General features: G+C 40.4%; 1 protein-coding gene across 3 annotated transcripts in view; it reads right to left on the bottom strand.

Moving 5' to 3' along the window:
* FAM91A1 (family with sequence similarity 91 member A1) overlaps positions 1–20,539 on the bottom strand; it is a 104,499-nt gene that overhangs the window by 40,467 nt on the left and 43,493 nt on the right. Inside the window, exons 1-3 of one of the 3 annotated variants that reach the window (XM_008001482.3) lie at positions 8,307–8,663; positions 2,945–3,029; positions 1,812–1,963 (exon numbers count right to left, since the gene is read on the bottom strand). In XM_008001482.3, the coding sequence (XP_007999673.1) occupies positions 1,812–1,963; positions 2,945–3,029; positions 8,307–8,378 (309 nt within the window). In that variant the 5' untranslated portion in view covers positions 8,379–8,663. Of the gene's footprint in view, positions 1–1,811; positions 1,964–2,944; positions 3,030–6,981; positions 7,098–8,306; positions 8,664–20,539 lie in introns of those variants that run through there. The other 2 variants (XM_073018340.1, XM_073018338.1) reach the window with 2 other exon arrangements.

Raw genomic sequence — 20,539 nt, 5'->3', positions numbered from 1 at the left:
GCATACATGCCACCCTGTGGCACTTCCCACACATGTTCCCAACCTGGTAATTAAAGGGCAGATTTTCAGGTCTGGGTTTCTTACGAGGCTCTCTACGAATCCCAGACAGCTGCCCCATCACTTCTGCCCTGTGGAAGCTATGTAAGTAATGCCTCTATTAGAGCTCAGGGTTCCAGCCTCTCCACATTTCATACCTGATCCTAGATCCACACCATGAGAGACAGCCAAATAATGTGCCACAGCTCCGTCAACATGCACTACCAATAAAGACTGTAACCACTTAGTGGCCTTTGATCCTATAAGTCCCAATTCGTAGAAGACTTAAACTTCGTATCCAGCTTTTTCTACCCCAATCTGTTTCTCCAATAACAAACCCACTGCTTCCTGGGGGCACAAGGCCCATTTTCAACCCAGGAACTATACCCAATGATATAAGAACAGAAACCAGAATGCAGCAACCATGCGGATATAACTGAAATGAAAGCTGGTAAATGAAACAAAAACTCCACCTATTTTAGCTCCCAAATGCGTGGACTACACTAGAAAAATACAGAGACAGCAGTAACTATTCTACTTCCTGATTAGCTGCCACCTTCATTGTGCTACCCTGGTTCTTCACTAAGGTACCTGGACTATCGGGCCTCTTGCTTTCCTCTGGTATTTCCTCCAAAAGAGGAACAAGGGATGCATGGGACTGCAGAAGAAGCCCACGAAGGAGGGGCTTTTGTAGATAAGCGAAGGGAGCAAACAGCAAAGGACACATCATAAGCGGGGCTAACTTCATGTTACCATAGGTTCCCAACTCCTTTAGTTCTAGGCTCCTCTCTGCTCTTCAAGTGGCTAGTGAGCCCCAAACAGGAGCACTCAAACATAAATAAAGAGCAACTGAATACTAAATAAATATTGCCAATCTTTCATAAAGCTCACTTGAAAACAGTATACAACTAGTATTAAAGTTATCCAATACAAGCCTAAAAGCTGTCTTTGGAAAAAGGCTGAAACTAAAAGTTAATAATTATAGAAAGAGATTAACAGCCAAGACTACTAACATATTTCTCTTTTCTGGTACCTGTATTATATAATGTTGGGTCTATGTCATCATTTATTTGTTAGACAGTTAGTGAATATGTAAATATATTCTTTTTTTTTTTTTTTTTTTTGAGACAGAGTCTCGCTCTGTCGCCCAGGATGGAGTGCAGTGGTGCTATCTCGGCTCACTGCAACCTCCATCTCCTAGGTTCAAGTGATTCTCCCACCTCAGCCTCCCAAGTAGCTGGGATTACAGGTGCACACCACCACGGCTGGCTCATTTTTGTACTTTTAGTAGAGATGAGGTTTTACCATGTTGGCCAGGTGGTCTTGATCTCCTGACCTTGTGATCCACCCACCTTGGCCTCCCAAAGTGCTGGGATTACAGGCTTGAGCCACTGCACCCATTAATTTTCTCAGAGTCTAATGTTCAATTCTGTCACCCACATTTTCAACCTTAATCATGTTTTAAAAAGCAGTAAAATTTACAGATTCTGCTAATATAAATGACTGATCAGTGCTACAACAGCACAAAGGGTCAACAGCACCTTGAAGAACCAGAATAGAAATAGACACCTTCCCAATGTAAAAACACCAATAAGGATAAGTACTTGTACAGTGCGGCTCAACAGTTAACTTGCCACCAACAGTCCTCTTTACACTTATAGTTCAGAAAGAGTGTTCACCGCAGATGACAGCCGAAGAGTTGGTGAACACCTGAAAAAGTCCCAGACATGTAGTCCCATCCCATTCCCAATGGCTCACCCACACTATAAACTCACCTCCATAATCCCAGTATAATATGAAAATGGTGTTATCCTCAAGCCCTTCACCATAATATCCGATAGATGGTAAGGGTACAGCATGAGATGATCTCGGCTGTACTTTAGCAGTTCCTCATAGTATCTGCGTTCATCTTTCTTGACATGTTTAACTGCACAAAAGAGGGAAATTGTCCAGTTTTTTTTCAGGTTTCTTACAGTTATATATTAATTATAAATACTTTACAAACCAACAGTAATTTAAAAGTATGTAAGTTACAAGAGAACAAACAAAACATTCTAAGTTGGAACAAAGAAACAATTATATCACATGAAATAGATTTTAGAGTATAGAAGTCAAATGTATAATAGGGCAGATTAGTAGAGAATAATTCTTGCCAAACGAGAAAACAAGCAGGGAACTACCAGCATGCTCCCCCAAAAGGTACAAAACAGAGGTTTATTGAATTGTATTCTATTACTTTACAAGAGAGCCAAACTGAATGCTAGTTTTCAATGAAGTCAAATCTATTTTTTAAAATTATGTGCTGTTTTTTTAGTTTTTAAATGTAAAAAGCCCTTTGACTTTCATGGAAAATGTTCAGGAAAAAAAACAATGTCAGAAATGTTATGCTTAAAATAAGAGTAACAAACAGGAGTGAAAGACTACCAGGGCAACAGAGTAGACTAACCAAAATAATCTGATAAACAAATTTTTTTTAGAAAGAAGAAAAAAAAACCATGGAATGAACTATGTTTAAAATGTGTCCCAATTATTATGGAAAGAGTTTTTCACATTATTTGGAAAATTTATGAAGACAACTCAAAGTCAAAAATTACTAAGAACTAGTATACTTTTTCTTTTATGGCATATTTTCTTGCCTCAGGCAAAAAGAGGACATTGGAATTAGGATTATTTTATAGATAAAATGAGTCTTTAAACAGTACTCTAAAAATAATTTTTTTCAGAATTAGAATGAAAAATCTACTTGCTAATACAAATTGTTGTTAGGTGGAATGGATCAGTGTAGAGTTTCTTAAAGTCCGTACATGGAATAAATTCAGTATTACAAAATGTGTATTGAAAAGAAAGATTTACGAATGTGATAAAGCAATGGTCAGTTCCATCCCAATATAAACGTGCCTCTACTTACCTAAGTTATTTCTATATCGTAACTGATTGCGGATACTGTACAGGACAACCTGCTTTTCATATTCTCTCTGTGAATTTCCAAGACTCTAGAAGAAATTTCAGAAAGATTTTAAACAACTTCCAAACTGAACAATAGTACTATTTTTCCCATAGCACTTTAAAACTACGACCCCCAGTTTTATCCTGGCATCTCTAATTTCCAGAATTAAATTAAAAATATTTTCTTAAATATTATTATACTACCTTTCCTGCTACAGTATTCAGAGCAAAAATTTAACGTATTTTCAGTCTGCCTTCAAGAGTTTACTAAAATTATCCTAAGTATTTAATATCAAATAAAAACCAGTAGGTGAGTATAACTTCACTTCAGTTAACACAGAGCTAAGTTCTGCTCATAAAGATTTCCTTCCGGACTGCTATGTTAAGTGGACAGATAGATGGTTTCCTGCCCCTACATTTATTTAAATTTAAGAATGGCAACTAAGGACAGATACATCCCTCTTTGCTAATTGTTTGTAACTGAGGGTTATAATTACTAAAGATCAGGATTTCTGGAGAATTTACATTTAAATGTACATAAGATTGTTTCTTAAAAATGCAACGTCCACTGGCCTCATTAGAAAGCATTCAGACAATTTTAGAATTCTGATCTATTTTGAATAAGCTAAAGTCTTTCTAGTTATGCACTTAGTGTTTTGTTGCAGTGTTCATGAAAGCAAACAAATATGCCTGATTATAGTTAACATTATTATTCACTGTGTATTATTCACCGTGTATATGTACTATTCATTGTGAGACCATAAACTTAATTTAATATATGACTGCTATCCCCCTTCTAATTTCTAGGTATGGTCTTTCCAACATGCTATAAAGTGAAATTAGACATCTTAGGAAAGTAATGACAGAAAGATCAGAGGATTTAGTTCGTCATATTTCTTACTCATAGGTAAGCCAAAACCAAAGAAAGGTCCCTACATCTTTCACTTAAGGCAATCTTCACAATAAGACAGATGAAATTCCCATCTAAGTAAACTGATCCATAACTAGACCCATTTGTAGGTAATATTTTAAGAAAAATGGAGCATGATGTGTCACATTTTAACTGTACAATTATGTGCGGTTGGCCCTTGGACAACATGGGTTTGAACTGCATAGGTTCACTTACACTGGGATTTTCTTCCTCCTCTGCCACCCTGAACAGCAAGACCAATACTTCCTGTATTTCCTCCTCCTCAGCCTACTTGATGTGAAGACAAGGATGAAGACCTCCATGATGAGCCATCTCCTCTTAATGACTAAAAAAATTATGATTTTCCTAACAGCCTTTTCTTTTCTCTAGCTTATTTTATTACAATAGAACATATATTAACAATATATACAACATATAAAATATGTGTTCATCAACTGTGTTATGGCTGAGGCTTCCGGTCAACAGTATAGGCTATTAGTAGTTAAGTTTTGGGAAAGTCAAAAGTTATACATGGATTTTCAATTGCACAGGGGTGCAGCACCCCTAACCCCATGTTGTTCAAGGGTGAGCTTTCTTCCTGCATCTAGCTTAGTTTATCACAGGCTAAGCCAGAACTCACAGTAGAACCAGAATGTATGTGCTTATCTTATTTGCATCTGTCTTAACATTATAAGGGGTTAAGAGTAGATCTCATTGTAGAGAAACCACTCTACCATCCTCTTTGTAGCATCAATGCCAGGATCATTGTACTGACAATATTTAGAGGATTCAAAATAGCACACTTTTAAAGGTTTTCTCTGTCTCTACTACTAAATGAAAATCTCTTTCTCAGGGAACACAAATACACATGCATACTCACACAAGCACACAATTTTGCTAAAATCTAACTGGAGGTTTTGCTCTTCTGTTTCAAAATAAGTCTCTTAATACACTACCTATCAAATTTGTAAGCTTTGGCTCTCAGCATTAAGCAATGACTGATCCTGAACGTATCAATTAATACACGAGTGAACACAAATTTCTAAAACCCACATTAAAAGTTGGCTTTATTCTTCACTAGCCAAGTATGTAATATAAATTGCTTTATTCTGAGATTCTTGGGCTCCCCTCCTACTCCTACCCCACATATCCCCGCATTCAAATTTTAAAACACTGTTGCCACTAGAGAAGGTAACTTTTTAAAAGGAAGGGAAAAAAAAAAGTCATCTTACCCCGAGACAACTCTAGCCCTGCAGAAATACTGACCAGGTCTGACAAATGAAGCTGGGCTGCATATAAAAGGAACTACATCAGATGAAACTGCGATGTAAGAATAAGACACTAGCTCTAAAGCGCCCATCACAGATTATGCTAAAAGCACAAAGATTTTCTGAAACCTTTGCTCCTACAGACTCCAATCCCAGCATATACATCCCCAAGTACACCCCCGAGCCCTATCAAAAAATTTTTAAAACTGACCCTTCTTGGATGATACAGAATCTTATCACAAGATTTCCCTTAAAATAAAAGGACTATTAATTATTTTGAATAAAGAATACAAGACATTGGTAAACTACAGAAAAATTCTGATACAATGGCCCCATCCACAATTTTTAATATATTTTTTAAAAGTCTATCATGACCCATACCACATTTTTTTAAATGTCCTCTCATCCACATAAAAATGAATTAGCTTAAAATACATTTTTTAAAAATCTAAATCACCTGTCCCCAGCTTACAGAACTGGAAAATGAGTCATTTCCAAAGTAAACCCATCAAAACTTACTGGAAACGAAATCAAAGTATCTAAAAATCTATAATGCCAAAAGACAAATTCTTTCCATACAAGGAATATTGCCCAAGTTTAAACTGACTGAGCTTTAGGTGCTCAGCCACAAATACTTACTAAAAGCCAAGTATGTGAGAGGTGCCCAAGGTACAAAAGCAAAGCCAGTATTGTAACCAGAAAATGCACCACAGTGGGGTAAGCTCTATGATGGGTGAGGAATACAATGCAATGGGAAGATAGCCTAGGGGCAACCACCACAGATTTAGGTCAGGGAAACCTCCCAGGAGCAGTATCTGAGTGAGAATCAAAATAAGCTATTAATACAAGCAATATAAAGGAGACAGGCAGTAATAAGGTTGGGTTTGCATTTCAGAAGCCTCAACCCCAGAATAGCATGAAGAATGCAGGAGAAAGTCCTATTCTAAGAGCAAGAGACCAAAGAGAAGTCTGATAAAGTAATCTCAGATGGAGCTCAGCCTAGGGAAACAGCGATTAGGCTAGAGAAGGTCCTTGGAAGTAAACTTGTACAGATGGGTTTTGCAACATCTACAAACAGCCAATCTTATCCTAAGCTAAAATAGCCACTGTTTCAAGTGACCTTAAAAACAAAAACATACTTAATTTCACATTTAGACCTAATTTTAACTGTCTTGTGATTATTTTTAAATAGTCATGACTACGTTTTAGAAACTCTTTTGCCAATACTAATTAAAGTCAAATATTCATGTTGGATATAACCTCATCACTCACCTTTCTTCCAGTATGCTACATTTATTCTGATGAAAAGAGTACAGAAAAAACAGAAACAAAGAATTGTTTGTTCTTCTTGTGTCTTTGGATTTGCCACAAAACCCTAAAGTACAAGTGTCCTTTAAAGCCTTTATTCAAGATTAATAAAAGATACTTATTCCTTCAGGTGTAGAGCTTTGTTCTCCCAGTTAAAGATAAAAGCCACAAGGGCAGCCACTGACAGCCAAGAATTCAAGTTCTTTAAATTTATCTTTCTTGCTTTTTGCTATATTAAAGTGAAAGCATTTTCTTGGCCACATGATGCATGACCAGAACCTTAATATTCACTTCCTGGCACTAAACCCCCAAGGGAGGAAGGGAGCAAAGTAAACTAAACTATAATAATCCTTATACCAGCTTGGCACCGTGGCTCACGCCTGTAATCCTAGCACTTTGGAAGGCCGTGGCGGGCGGATCATGAGGTCAAGATATTGAGACCAGCCTGGCCAACATGGTGAAACCCGGTCTCCACTAAAAATACAAAAATTAGCTGGGCGTGGTGGCGCCCACCTGTAGTACCAGCTACTCAGGAGGCTGAGGCAGGAGAATCGCTTGAACCGGAGATGCAGAGTTTGCAGTGAGCGGAGATCACACCACTGCACTGCAGCCTGGGCAACAGAAGGAGACTGTCTCAAAAAAAAAATAATAATAATAAATATAAATAAATAAATAATCTTTATATACCATCACCACCACCATTCCAAACTTCCCAAAAATGCCACTGCCAAGCGCCAACAGAAAACTGAATTTCACTCTCGACCACGTATATAACGTGAAGGTCAATCTATGACCAGAGCAGCAGTGCCTTATCTGTAGCCCATATCGCTACTTTTGTAAGACTTAAAACCATCTGCTATGTTACGTATTTATTCATTTATTTGTTTACGTCTATCTTTCTTTAGTAAAATGCAAGCTCCATGAAGGCAGTCTTTGTCTTGTTGACTGTTGCAAATTGCCTGCACCTAGAGCAACACACAGCACCTAGTAGATGCTCAATAAATATCTATTAAACAACTGAGTAAAACAGACGAAAAAAATCGAGCATTAACTTTCAAAAACCTCATGTTACTGTTGTTGAAACATCTCTGATAAACCCATCTTGTCTGGAGGATAAAGTCCAACAAAACAACGCACACGAGCCCCTTCAAAATCTGGCCCTGACCACTTTCCCAAGCTCATCTGCTACCAACCCCGCGCACTAAAAAACTTCAACTCCAAACATATCAATCCAAACTCTGGTGATACAGTCACTTGCTACTCAAGAGACATGTTCTTTCACTCATCCAAACTTTGTAAAATGACTTTCCCTCCCCACTGGAAAAATCTTTATTCCCTCTTATTTAACTCTTATTTGTCCTCCAAGGCCCAATTTAAAAGCCTGCCTTACAAATCCTTCCAACTCTCCCAGGATAATTTCTCCCTCCTTTTGCTCTCACATATACTACAATGGAGGTGTGTATGGGCTGCTATCACCCTGTATCGTATTCGTTTGTTTCCCATCCCTTTTCCACCATCCTGAAATTCTGGAGGTCAAGGACCGTGTTTAAAATCTCTATCGCAGGTGCCCGGCTGAATTGGAGGCTGCTGGCAAAGGCGCCAGTCGAGTCCTGTGGACACCATGCTATCCCATTTAGCAACGGCCCAGTCCTGGCCCTGTGGTACCACAGCCGTTCCCTCCTCGCCCTGGGCTGAGGGTCTGTCTCCCCAAGACCACGAAGGAGTAAAGGAAGGGAGTCAGCCGGGAGCAGCCCGCTCGGGCCCCACGAGCAAAGCAAGCAGGTGACCGCTGGGCGGGCCGAACCCGTCAGGGGCCCAGTCCCAGGTTCCGGCCGTACCTGTCTCACGTTGGCCGGCAACTTGTTCCAGGGGTAGTTGTGCCGGATGTGGAACTCCACGTCTATGTTCATGATGCCGCGGCCAGGGCCGGCGGCGGGGGCCGCGACCGCGACCCACACTACGCCTCCCGCCTGCCCGCCCGCAGCCTGTCAGCGGAGCGCCGCGGGAGGCCCCGTGCCTCACACTGCAGAAGGTCCAGGCTGCCCCATGGCCTAGGCTCCCGACCGTTCTGTGCGGCCCGGGCCAACAGAACACAACAGCAGCAGCGATGGGAGGCTGGGTCGCTTGAACAGCTCCAAGTTTCTTCCTAGTTTCGGCCCGCCGGAAATGGCTCTGGGCACACGTCACTTCCGCCCACTGGCGCGCGGCCGGAGGGGCGGGTCGCAGACTGGCCTCTAGCCACGCCCTCCATCTACGCCCTCTACAGGCTGCGGGGCGGGGCGACGATGAGGTATCCGGAGGTGCGCGGGTGAGCGCCTCGCGTCACGCCCGCGCGCTTCGTCTCGCGGTTTCAGTCTCTGAATGAACGGAGATAGTCGCTTGGGTTTGCCTTGCGGTTGCTAATGACCCAGTTTCCTCAAATTGTGAAGCCGGAGGCACTGGGGTCGGTTTTCAGAGAAAAGCGACCTGGAAAGTGGGCCGGCAATGGCTGGCTTTACATTGGAGTGCCGTGAGCTCGCGGGGTTTCTCCACAGGCCAGCCCCGAACCCGAGCCAGTGAGACGGGGCGTGGGGGTGCGGGGGACCGGTCCAGGGCCCTGGGGGAAAGAAAGAATCTCTAAGTCAGATCTTGCACCGGGTTGAGCGAGAAGCATGGGCAGTGGGAGAGCAAAGGTCTGGTAAGCCCTCTTCCCTTCCACGGTGTGCTGCGCGCCACTGGGCTCCACTTCCCAAGAAGATACAAATTCTTACAATGCAGAGACTCAGGGAGCTGAAACTTTAAACGTTGGTGCTGACAGGTGGAGGCAGCCCACAGGCAACCAAGGAGACAGAGAGAGACCCTTGCCAACCTTTGTCATGCAGCCTGTCGGTGTCTGCTTTCTTCTGCTCCACACAAATGCCTCCAGTCACTTTTTAAAAGCAGAAATCCAGCATGTCTTAATTTCAGATGTAGTGATAAGGTCTTTGGGAGTAATTTCTTCCAGAAGTTGTTACACTGCCTTAGCAAACCCATGACCATTATTCCTGGTAGCAACCAGAGACAAGTTCAGTGTTTCTGCAACTGTTTTTCAGTTTTTAACAATGGTTTTAAATAATGTTTTATTATACACTAGGAGATGTATACTTAGAACTTTTTGTAGGATACCTAGCTCACACCTCAACAGCTAGCAAGTCTGATGCTTAGCAGAAACCCCATTATGTCTGATGAAACAAGGGTGACAAGTACACACTGCCGTTGTTTAGATGTTTTGATCTCCTATTATCCAACTATAATAGCCCAAAGATAAGTGCTTTGAATCTCATGTTTACAGACCCTCATCAGCATAGCTAAAGTTAACTGAACTCTAACCGCGAGACATTTATTCAACAGATATTGATTACCTGCCCGCCATGTATTAAGCCCTTGACTTGGCAATGGATTGTTATTCCTTACAACCCTGATATTCCTACAACAGTAACCACTGTTACTATCCCAGTTTGTTAGAGGAGGAGACTGAGGCTTGGCAGGGCTTCGTGACTTGCTTGCAAGATCACACAGGTAGTACTGACAGAGCCACACTGGAGCCAAACGAGCCCAAGGCTATCCTTACTCCAGAGCCATCCTTTCAGTTCCCCAACTCAGGCTTTCACTCCCTGAACTCTTCTACCTCCTGTTCCAATTTAGACAATGTTCATTCAAAGTCAACAACATGAACGTCCTCTGAAATAACGCTTTACAGTTCTAAGTGTGGAAGAACCCATATTCTTCCGAAGCCTAACTTAGATCTAATGCAATATAAGTAACAGTGAAAAAGTCAACTTAGTTTAAAAAATCCCTGTAAACAATTATTTTAGCTAATGATAGCAGTTCAGCAGGTGAATGCCTGATAAACTCACTATATTGAGTTTAATGGATGCATTAAAAACTATAAAAGTGGAGATGGGATAAGCAGAGGTGAACCTACACCCATTAAATTAATAAGGCAAACAGACCTTTGAAAATGTGACCCTGTAACTAGAAAAGGTTCTCACTCAGCAAGTAGCTGAGAAAAGCAGACACATGAAGGAGGAAATGGGAATGAGTCAAAGCTATGTGGATGAGAAGAATTCAAATAACAAGCCTTTATGAGTAGGAACCAATAATGGACTTTGGCTTAATACACAGTCTTATTAAAATACTGATCTGCTTCTTTTCCCACCAAGGAACAGTCTTTGAGAGGATAGCAGTTCAAAGACGGTAAGTTAACCCACAGGGCTCCATGACCCCCTCTGCTGGGAAGTTCAGAAACAAGACCGCTTCCCCAAGCACCAGAAAGCTGAAAACAGCAGCTCACTGGACTGACTCTACGTGGAACACTCATTACAGCACCTCGTCTTTTCATTTAGCAATAATGTCCTTCCCTTACGTCCCTGACTGAGGCTCCTACTAATGTTTACTTTACTAGACCTTTGGCTTTTCAAATTCCACAGAGTTCAGAAACTGCAGAGTGTTAGAAGCTCCATCCCAGAAGCTGCCATTCGAATTAACACTGTGGGTTAAAGGGAAAAAACAAAAGTGTTCAAAAGCACAAACAAGTACAATGAAATTCAGTGTTATCTGGCTTTACCAGGTCAGATTGAGGAAAACTGTCCAACTAACTTAGGCAATTGGCCCTTTAGAAAGACTATAAAACTATTTCATTCCCAAAATTCCAACAGAAATAATGAGCAGAAACTACCTAAAAATAGAGAGCCATCTAGTGACCCCACTCATGGACTCAAGAATGCCATGCCCTGTGGTAGGAATAATAATAGCCCCCAAAGATGTTCACATCCTAATTCCTAGAACTTGTGAATCTGCCCCTTATATGGTAAAAAGGACTTTGCAGATGCAGTTAAGGATCGTGACATGGGAAGATAATACTGAATTATCCAAGTGGGTATCACGATTATCAAGGTAATCACGAGGTCCTTATTAGGGGGAGGTAGGGGGTCAGAGTTAGAGGAGGTGATGTGACAGCAGAAGCAGAAATCAGAGTGATGCAGGGCCACAGGCCAAGGAATGTGAACAGCTTCTAGGAGCTGGAAGAAGAAATGGATTCTCCAAAAGGAGCACAGCCCTGCTGAGCCATTTTGAGCTTCTGATCTCCTGAAATGTAAGATAATAACTGTGTGTGATTTTAAGGCACTAAATTTGTAGTAATTTGTTACATCAGCAATAGGAAATTAATATACTCCCCAACAATAAAATATTCCAACACTCAAATAGCTGGTGCATCAAATGTTATAATTAAAGTCATTGTGATTCAAATGTAAATGCCCTTAGGAGGAATAATTCCTTTTAAGCCTTATTATTTTTTAAGTATACATGAGCTGTCACATCCTTTTCTGAGGGCAAGTTTGAAAGAGATAGAGCTCAGGGATGAAATGAGGCTGGGGAAGCACCTGTAGGGGAGGAAATGGTGTCCAGAAAAAAGAGAGGAAAGGGAGTCACTGTAACATTCTTCTGTTTCACAATTTTGCCTGAGTCCAACCTTAGTCGTGGGTTTCCATACCATATATGCTTTGCTCTGTTCCATGAACCATTTTATCTCCATGCCAGACACCTTAGCCTCGCTTGTTCCCACCTCCCAGTTTTTACCCTTCTAATCCCCTCCACCTTGAATGCCTTTCCCCAGACCTTTGCACAGCAGGTTCCTTTCAGTCCACCCGCTGTCACTTAGAGTGGCCTTCTCCAACTACCTTGTCCACCCTAGCCACTTCTCCCCCCAACCTCCCTCTAACCTCATTACCGCTGTCATTACCTTGTTAATGTCCTTCATTGCAAGGAATTACTGTCCAACATTATCCTGTTTGGTTCCTTGCCTGTTGTCTGTCTCTGCATGAAAGGAAGGACTTTTTCTTGTTCATCAGTATATCTCTAGGACCTAGAATCATGCATCGTATATAATAAGTGCTCAATAAATACCATTGATTGTATTGAATGAATGAACTAGTTATGTGATATCTGAGCTCTGAAGTGCTACTTCTCAGTTAAGCCTTTCCTGACCACCTTATTCAAAATCGTAACATATCTCCAACCGTCTGCATCCTCCTCCCCTGCGTTATTTTTCTCCATAAAATGGAGATGGCACTTATTACCATCTAATATAGTCAGTAAATGACTTAATCTTTAAAATTGTCGCTCCCATCAGACAGGAAGCTTCCAAACGATAGGGGCTTTTGCCTGTTTTGTTCTCTGCTGTGTCCTCAGGCTTAGGTCAGCACATAGTAGGCACTCAGTAATATCGAATGAACAATAAATGTTGCGTAGGAACAGATTTTCATAAAAGTCCAGATTTGGGAATTCTCTTGAAACTTTAGAAAGTCCTGCAGCATCACCCTCCTTCATACCAGACAGTGAAGCTGAGAAGAGGCTGCCTCGCTTAGGACCCAGGCTTTCCCAAGGGCCATATTCCCCACTACTCCCTACTGCCTCCCTTTCATGGAAGCTGTCAGTTATGCTTTCTTTATTTTGGAGTGAGAAATAATTTTGTAGCCTTTGTGGAAAGTAAAGAAAGCTTTTTAGCTCGGCTGGAAAGTTCAGGTATCCATTGTCTCGACTCACACACTTCAAAAAGACTAAGACATTTGCAATCCCCCTAAACATGCCCTACAGTTTAATCCCTTTGAATCTCTGCATATAGAATACCAGTTTCTGGAATGCTTATCCCTCCTTCTTTACCTGGAAAACTTTTCATCTGGACACTGAGTAGAATTCTGAAGAATCGAGATGTGAGGATGCAGAGATTGGAAGGGGCAAGAAAATGCAGGGACATTTTTCTTTAAAGAGTTTCTAGGACTTTATTTTGCAATTGATGGAAAACAACTAAAAAACTACAAGCTTGTTTTAGACAGTCAGAGAGATGCCCTGCCACAGAGCCTTTTGAAAGATTAACATTCTAGGCCGGGCGCGGTGGCTCAAGCCTGTAATCCCAGCACTTTGGGAGGCCGAGATGGGCGGATCACGAGGTCAGGAGATCGAGACCATGCTGGCTAACACTGTGAAACCCCGTCTATACTAAAAAATACAAAAAATTAGCCGGGCGAGGTGGCGGGCGTCTGTAGTCCCAGCTACTCGGGAGGCTGAGGCAGGAGAATGGCGTGAACCCAGGAGGCGGAGCTTGCAGCTGAGATCCGGCCACTGCACTCCAGCCTGGGCGACAGAGTGAGACGCCGTCTCAAAAAAAAAAAAAAAAAAAAAAAAAAAAAGAAAGATTAACATTCTATATCCATGTATACTATAGAGAACATTATTTTTCTGCCATTTGAAATCAGTTTGTGTTTAGGACATTTGTGCTCTGAGTTGGTGGAAATGAACATTCCAGTATCAAGCCCCACCACCTATACACAAACGCCGAACAATTGTAATAGTTAAGGTGACCACCAGGGGCTGATCTCACACAACAATTCTATATTTAAAACCTGCAAATTCCACTTTCCTGTATCTAACTGTTGACTTTACCCCAAGCCATTCCCTCAGGCTTTAAAGTCCATGAAATTCATTTTCTAATTTGTCTACAGTATCTAATAATCCTTGTTGTACTTAGGCCCGCCCACTGTGAAGTGGTCCAATTGAGGTTTGTACAATCTCAAGGTCACCATTTGTGCCCCTTCGTAGCTCAGGTAAACAGGATAAGTTGGTCAACTACAAAGCATGATTTATCCTTAATTGAAAATATTGTCACAGTATCCATGACAAGGAGTAAAATCACATTTTTAGTCAATAGGGAGGTATTCCACATTGGTACTCAGTTTTATTTTATTTTTATTATCAATTTATTTATTTTTGAAACGGAGCCTCACCCTGTAGCCCATGCTGGAGTACAATGGCGCGATCTTGGCTCACTGCAACCTCCGCCTCCCAGGTTCAAGTGATTCTCCTGCCTCAGCCTCCCAAGTAGCTGGGATTACAGGCGCCTGCCACCATGCCTGACTAATATTTTATATTTTTAGTAGAGACAGGGTTTCACCATGTTGGCCAGGCTAGTCTCAAACTCCTGACCTCGTGATCTGCCCGCGTCAGCCTCCCAAAGTGCTGGAATTACAGGTGTGAGCCCCCGCACCCAGCTCATGTCATTTTTTAGAAAAGGTTGGACTAGCTGGAAAAACAGAGGTGAAAGGCATAAGATGATGAAGCCCAGTGGAAGTGAATGCCTTCTGGAGAGTTCTCATATTTTTTTACATTTCTTCCTCAAATTAGTTAATGTAAGTATATGGGTAATCTTGAAGGGATAAGATACAGAATGAATAACTTGAATGCCAGTTTTTTTAAAGGGTGAAGATAGTACTAGGAGCATAAGAATTGCCTGAAAAGTTGTTTAAACTACAAATGTCTAGGTCTCAGAGAAGACAACTATGTCAGAGTTTCTGGGGTTAAAGTCTAGGTGCTGCATTTTTTTGCTGGGGGGGATTGCAGAAATTTATTAAAATTGGAAGACATTGTTTAATTAGTCTTCTCTGCCATGAGACTCCATCAGGCTGTCTACAAAGACCACTGGGAGGCTGAGGTTCACTTGCGCTCAGGAGTTTGAGACTGTAATGAGCCTCAAAGGGCTCCAGTTCGGGTGACAGAGTGAAACCTTTCCAAGGGATGAGCTGGGTGCTGCATTTTAAAAAAATATCCCCAGGTAATTCCAATGTACAACAAAAGTTGACCACCATTTATCAGGCCTCTTTGGGCCTCAGGTACTCAATAAGCATTTGCTAAAATGAATTTGTAAAATGAGGGGACTGAACAAGGATAACTTCTAATGTCCAATCCTAACTCTACAACTCAGTAATTCCATGATCGAATATAATAAGTTTTGCATATGCAAAACAATTACCCAGTCTAAGCTCTTAGTGTAAGAAATAAGCAGCCATCTATTCAACATTTATGTAGACCAAGGACATAATTTCTCTACCCCTTGATAACAATCAGGAAAACTGGGAGATAAATAAAGAATTACACACTATTGGACCAATATGGAAATTATCTGAGTATGTGTTATACAGATGGCACTGGGCCACCTTGGATCTTTTTAGCTTATTTGGGTATATTGTTACAATGCCTTAGAACTTGGCTAAAATGAAATTGTTTTTGTTTCCTTCTACATTACACCGTTCAAACTTTACACCTTTAGTAACACGTAATCTCTTAACTGTCTAACAAGAAATACAAATTTGTCTACTAGCTTAAACTGTGATTAGGGATTAAGTTCAAGTAGAGTAGGATTGTTTCGTGGCCTCTATAAACAAGATGTGAGTGAGAGATAGGACACTTTCTTGGCTACAACTACAACTAATCCTGGAAAAATATAAATTGGCTATTTCTTGGCCAGGTCTACGTAAGCATTTGTTCTCTTTGAAGAACAGAAATGTTGACTTCTCTTTCTTTTAGATTTAACAAAGTTATTAATTACCACATGTTTTTAGAAATGATATAGCCTTAATGGACAATATTTTATTTCTCTTTTTTTTTTTTTTTTAGGGATATAGAAAGCTAGCTGAATTGTGTACCTGGTAAAAGTAGGCCCAGGAAAACAAAAGTCAGAAAAAGATTAATCAAGAAGCCAGAGACATCTATTTGCCTTTGAGAAAATAAGGCTTATTACAAAGAAAGCCCAAGAGAAAGTCAAAGTTCAGCTTTTGAAATACAACCTAGGATTTTTGAGTCTGAGCAAGACAGTAGTCTTAAAAACCAGGCTTTGTTGAGAAAGGGTTTTCTGAATTCTTTTAGCTCCCGTTGGCATATCTTGGGGAGAAACAGGGTAGGAAGTTGAAATCTTCGAGAGAGCATCTCCCAGTAGAAACCATAGTCCCAGTGAGATGACTATATTTAAACAGAAAGAGGCCAAATATGAGTCTTTCAATTGATAGATTTAAGCTTCCCCCAACTCCCACCACTAGCCAGTGGAGTGGGAGTGTAAGAATGATTAGGTCCGCCTCAGGAAATAAAGCAACTGCATGTTCTTTGTGTATACGATTAGTCACATACGAACATTTTCAACGCAAAACAACTACCAGCTTTAGTCTGGAGCAAGACCTATTTTCTGCACATGGGAGATAAGGAGCAAGACTGAATTGGAGTGATAATCCCTCGCTATCTGCCTGCTAAGATAGCATCAGTATCCATACATTATCATCCCTGGCTGTCACACAGCAGAGCCTGTCATGAGGTGAAGGAAAGCAGGCTTTCACGGATCACTCAGAAAGATAAATAGCCAAGAAGACCAAAACTGTGACTTATTGAAGAGCCTATCTCTGATGGGAACTGTGAATCTTTTAAAGGATCAAAGTTTTGGTGGGATTATTTGAGGCAGATAATTCTGACCCAGGCTAAAAAGAGTATAGGGATAAAGATTGCTTCATGGACTCCACCACTGAAATGAATACCAAAGATTGTGATTAATTCTCAAGTGTGAAGGAGACAGAAAGCAGTTAAATAAATATTTAGGGCTAAAGAAAAATCCCAGAGGAAAATCTCTTACTCTATAAATAAGGGAAGAAGATGGTGAGGTTGACACTGAGATCCCCACATAACCCTGATTCTCAGAGTCCAACAACAGAAATAGTGTTTGCAACTGATTATGCCTTGCTGCCAAATATTGATTTCTGATTCTAGAAATCTGAAATCAATCTGAGAAGGATTAATTTAACAAAAGAATACCTTATTTCAGGACTGAATGGTTTCTATGTTCAAGGTGCTACATTAAGCATTTGGGAACACAGAGATGAACAAGGCATGATCTTTACCCTTAAATAATGTACAGTATAGTAGGATTGAAAATCCAGGTATATAACCCAATGGAATATAAAGTAGAAAGTAATGACTGGTACAAGATGCTAGTAGAAGGAAAGGGAGCTTCTCATTAAGGATTCTGGAAGCAATTATGAAAGAGGTGGCTTTTATGCTGGGTTTTTAACATGGGATAGATCTGAAGGGAATGGAGGAAAAGGTGTTTTGGCTGCCAGAGACTATATGGGCAGTATAAGGGAACAAAAATGTACACTAAAATAAAAAGAATAAAGTGATGTTCTTGCTAGACTCTGGTGTTAATGACCAGAAAGCTCCACCTATGTGATAATTTATCCTTTTATTTTTTAGCTCTTCAGTGTTTTATGATTTATTATTATATCATGACCATTGTTTTAATTTTTGTCTTTAAAATCCTGATGAACATATTTAAATATGGAGAGTGTACCAAGTTTATAATCTGTCCTATGTTTACATAGAACAAAAAAAAAATTCCAAATATGACAAAACACCAAGTCAGGGAAAGAAATGTGGACTGGCTTAAATATTTAAAGAGAGTTTCTTGCTCTGTGTGTGGCCACTGTATTCAAGGGAAGTAAGAAGCTTATTGTTCCATTGATAAGCAAGCCATAAAGTTAAAGATTCACCACATATTGCATGGAAAACCAATAGCTGGTACAAGCTGGTACTATATATTTATTTCTGATATGAGAAGCTAAGCACACCTGCTGTTAACAGATAATGACATGATACTGTGAGAGAATACACAAGGAAACATACCAGAGCAACTTAGTCACACATCATGCTGACGATTATTAGTGGACTCTTCACTAAGACACTTCAGAACTCCCTAAACTAGTAGTTCTCAACTTGGGGCAGTTTTGTCCCCAGGGGACATTTGGCTATGTCCAGAGACATTTTTGGTTGTTACAACTGGAGAAGGTGCTACTGGCATCTGATGGATAGGGGTCAGGGATGCTCTGCTACAGTGCATAGGACAGTCCCCCACAATCAAGAGTATCTGGCCCAAAATGTCAATAGAGCTAAGGATGAGAGCCCTACTAGCCCTACTCTAGATGACAAACCACTTGGCATGAAAATGTACCATAAAAGCATTCACTTTATGCTTCTGCCCCCTAATCCCAATTGGTGCTGAAGATATTAGGTGCAATAATTGTGCAGGAACCCATGTCCAATCTATTCATGTCGTCGTCAGGTAGAAAGTAGTGGCCTGAATTCACCTCCCCATTTGACTGTGTACTGAGCAACTTCTGGTTAATTGTTTTGTGTCTCAGGTTCCTTATTTGTAAAGTGGGGATAATAATAGTAACTATCTCATAAGGTTGGTGTGATGTTAAAAAAAAAAAAAAACCTCATGTAAACTGCTTAGAAGAAAATCTGGCCCACAACACTAAAAAGTGTAAACTTTTGTTATCACTGTTATCATCATCAGTATTACTATTACTTGGCACAAAAAGGAATTTAGAGATTCGCGTTTACCTAGACCAGTTTCCAAAACCTCAGTCATTTGAAGAATAATACAATTTTTTTAGTATCATCTAAACTATCATTTACTTAAGACTCTTCTTTAAATTGTCACACTTTGTACAAATCTTTTGTGTCATTCACAAGTTTGATATCTTAATTGTTTTCCTAAAATACATGAAATAATGCAGTGCTATCAAAGTAAAGTTTTTTGTATGTTCCAACTAAAATCATCTCACATGTGATCCATTGGCAGACATGCAGCAATTATTGAAAATCAGTGGCATGCACAGCCTCAGATTTAGAAAGGAACCTAGATATCCAACCCCTTTCTATTGGATTTTTGCCATTCATTTGGCTGAGCCCACCACCCTATAAATGCCAAATATTCTCACTCCCAGCTACCTTTGTACCTAACACCTAAGCATGTGACCTCAGCTACATTGATCAGACATGCTCATACTCGAGTCTGAATCTGAAGCTGATGCTGAAAAGAAGCAGGGACTGTGTGAATCTTCTCAGTCCCAATAAGATGAGCTTCTGGGGCTGCAGGGACTTCCAGCCCTGAGCAGCTGAGGTAGCAGTGATTTTCTCACTTGTCCAATTTTGATGTATGGTTTTTGGTGGTGTTCCTGACTCTGAAGTTCCAGACCTAGTTCTATAGCCTTCTCAGAAGTTTGTTGAGAGATCCTATATTGCTTAATAAATCTTTTTCCAAAAATCCTTAATTCAGCCAGCACCAGTTCCTATTGTTTGCAAATAAAACCCTGGCAGATATACTCTTACTTTATAGATGAGGAAACTGAGACCCACAAAAGTTGTGTTCTGCACAACACAGCCATGGCTAGGTCAAGATTAGAACCCAGGCCAGTGCCTTTTTAACTTTAGCATACTGTATTTCTAGCTCGTTTATGCTGGGTCAAATCTTGACAAAGTTGAGTCTGAAAAAAAAAGTTGGCTCTTCAAAAAAATTTTTTCAATTAACACATAATAATTGTACATATTTATAGGGTACAATGTGATGTTTCAATACATGTATATATTGTGTAATGATCAAATCAGGGTAATTAGCATATCCATCACCTCAAACATTTGTCATTTCTTTGTGTTAAGAATATTCAAAATCCTCTTCTAGCTATTTTGAAATATGCATCATTGTTTGCTATAATCACCATAGTGTGCAATAGAACAGCAGAACTTATTCCTTCTATCTAGCTGGACCAACCTCTCCCATCTCCCTCTCCTCTCTCCAGCCTCAGATAACCACTGTTCTACTCTTTACCTCTACAGGATGAACTTCTTTAGATTCATATGTGGATATTTCTGAGGTCATCCAGTATTTGTCCTTCTGTTCATAGCTTATTTCACTTAACATAATGTCCTCTAGGTCCATTCATGTTATTGCAAATGACAGGATCTCATTCTTTTTTATGGCTGAATAGGGTTCCACTGTGTATATTTTTAAGATTTATTTTTCCATTGATATGGTTTGGCCATGTCCCCACCCAAATCTCAAATTGTAGCTCCCATAATTCCCATGTGTTGTGGGAGAGACCTGGTAGGAAGTCATTGAATCATGAGGGCAGGTCTTTCCTATGCTGTTCTTGTGATAGTGAATAAGTCTCCCAAGATCAGATGGTTTTATAAAGAGGAGCTCCCCTGCACAAGCTCTCTCTTGCCTGCCACCGTGTAAGATGTGCCTTTCACCTTCTGCCATGATTGTGAGTCCTCCCCAGCCACGTGGAACTATGAGTCCATTAAACCTCTTTTTCTTTATAAATTACCCAGTCCTGGGTATGTCTTTATTAGCAGTGTGAGAACAGACTAATACATCCATTGATGGACACTTAGG

Source organism: Chlorocebus sabaeus, chromosome 8 (assembly GCF_047675955.1).
Source record: "Chlorocebus sabaeus isolate Y175 chromosome 8, mChlSab1.0.hap1, whole genome shotgun sequence".
NCBI classification, from domain to species: Eukaryota; Metazoa; Chordata; class Mammalia; order Primates; family Cercopithecidae; genus Chlorocebus; species Chlorocebus sabaeus.
This window is presented reverse-complemented; position numbering and strand designations above follow the sequence as displayed.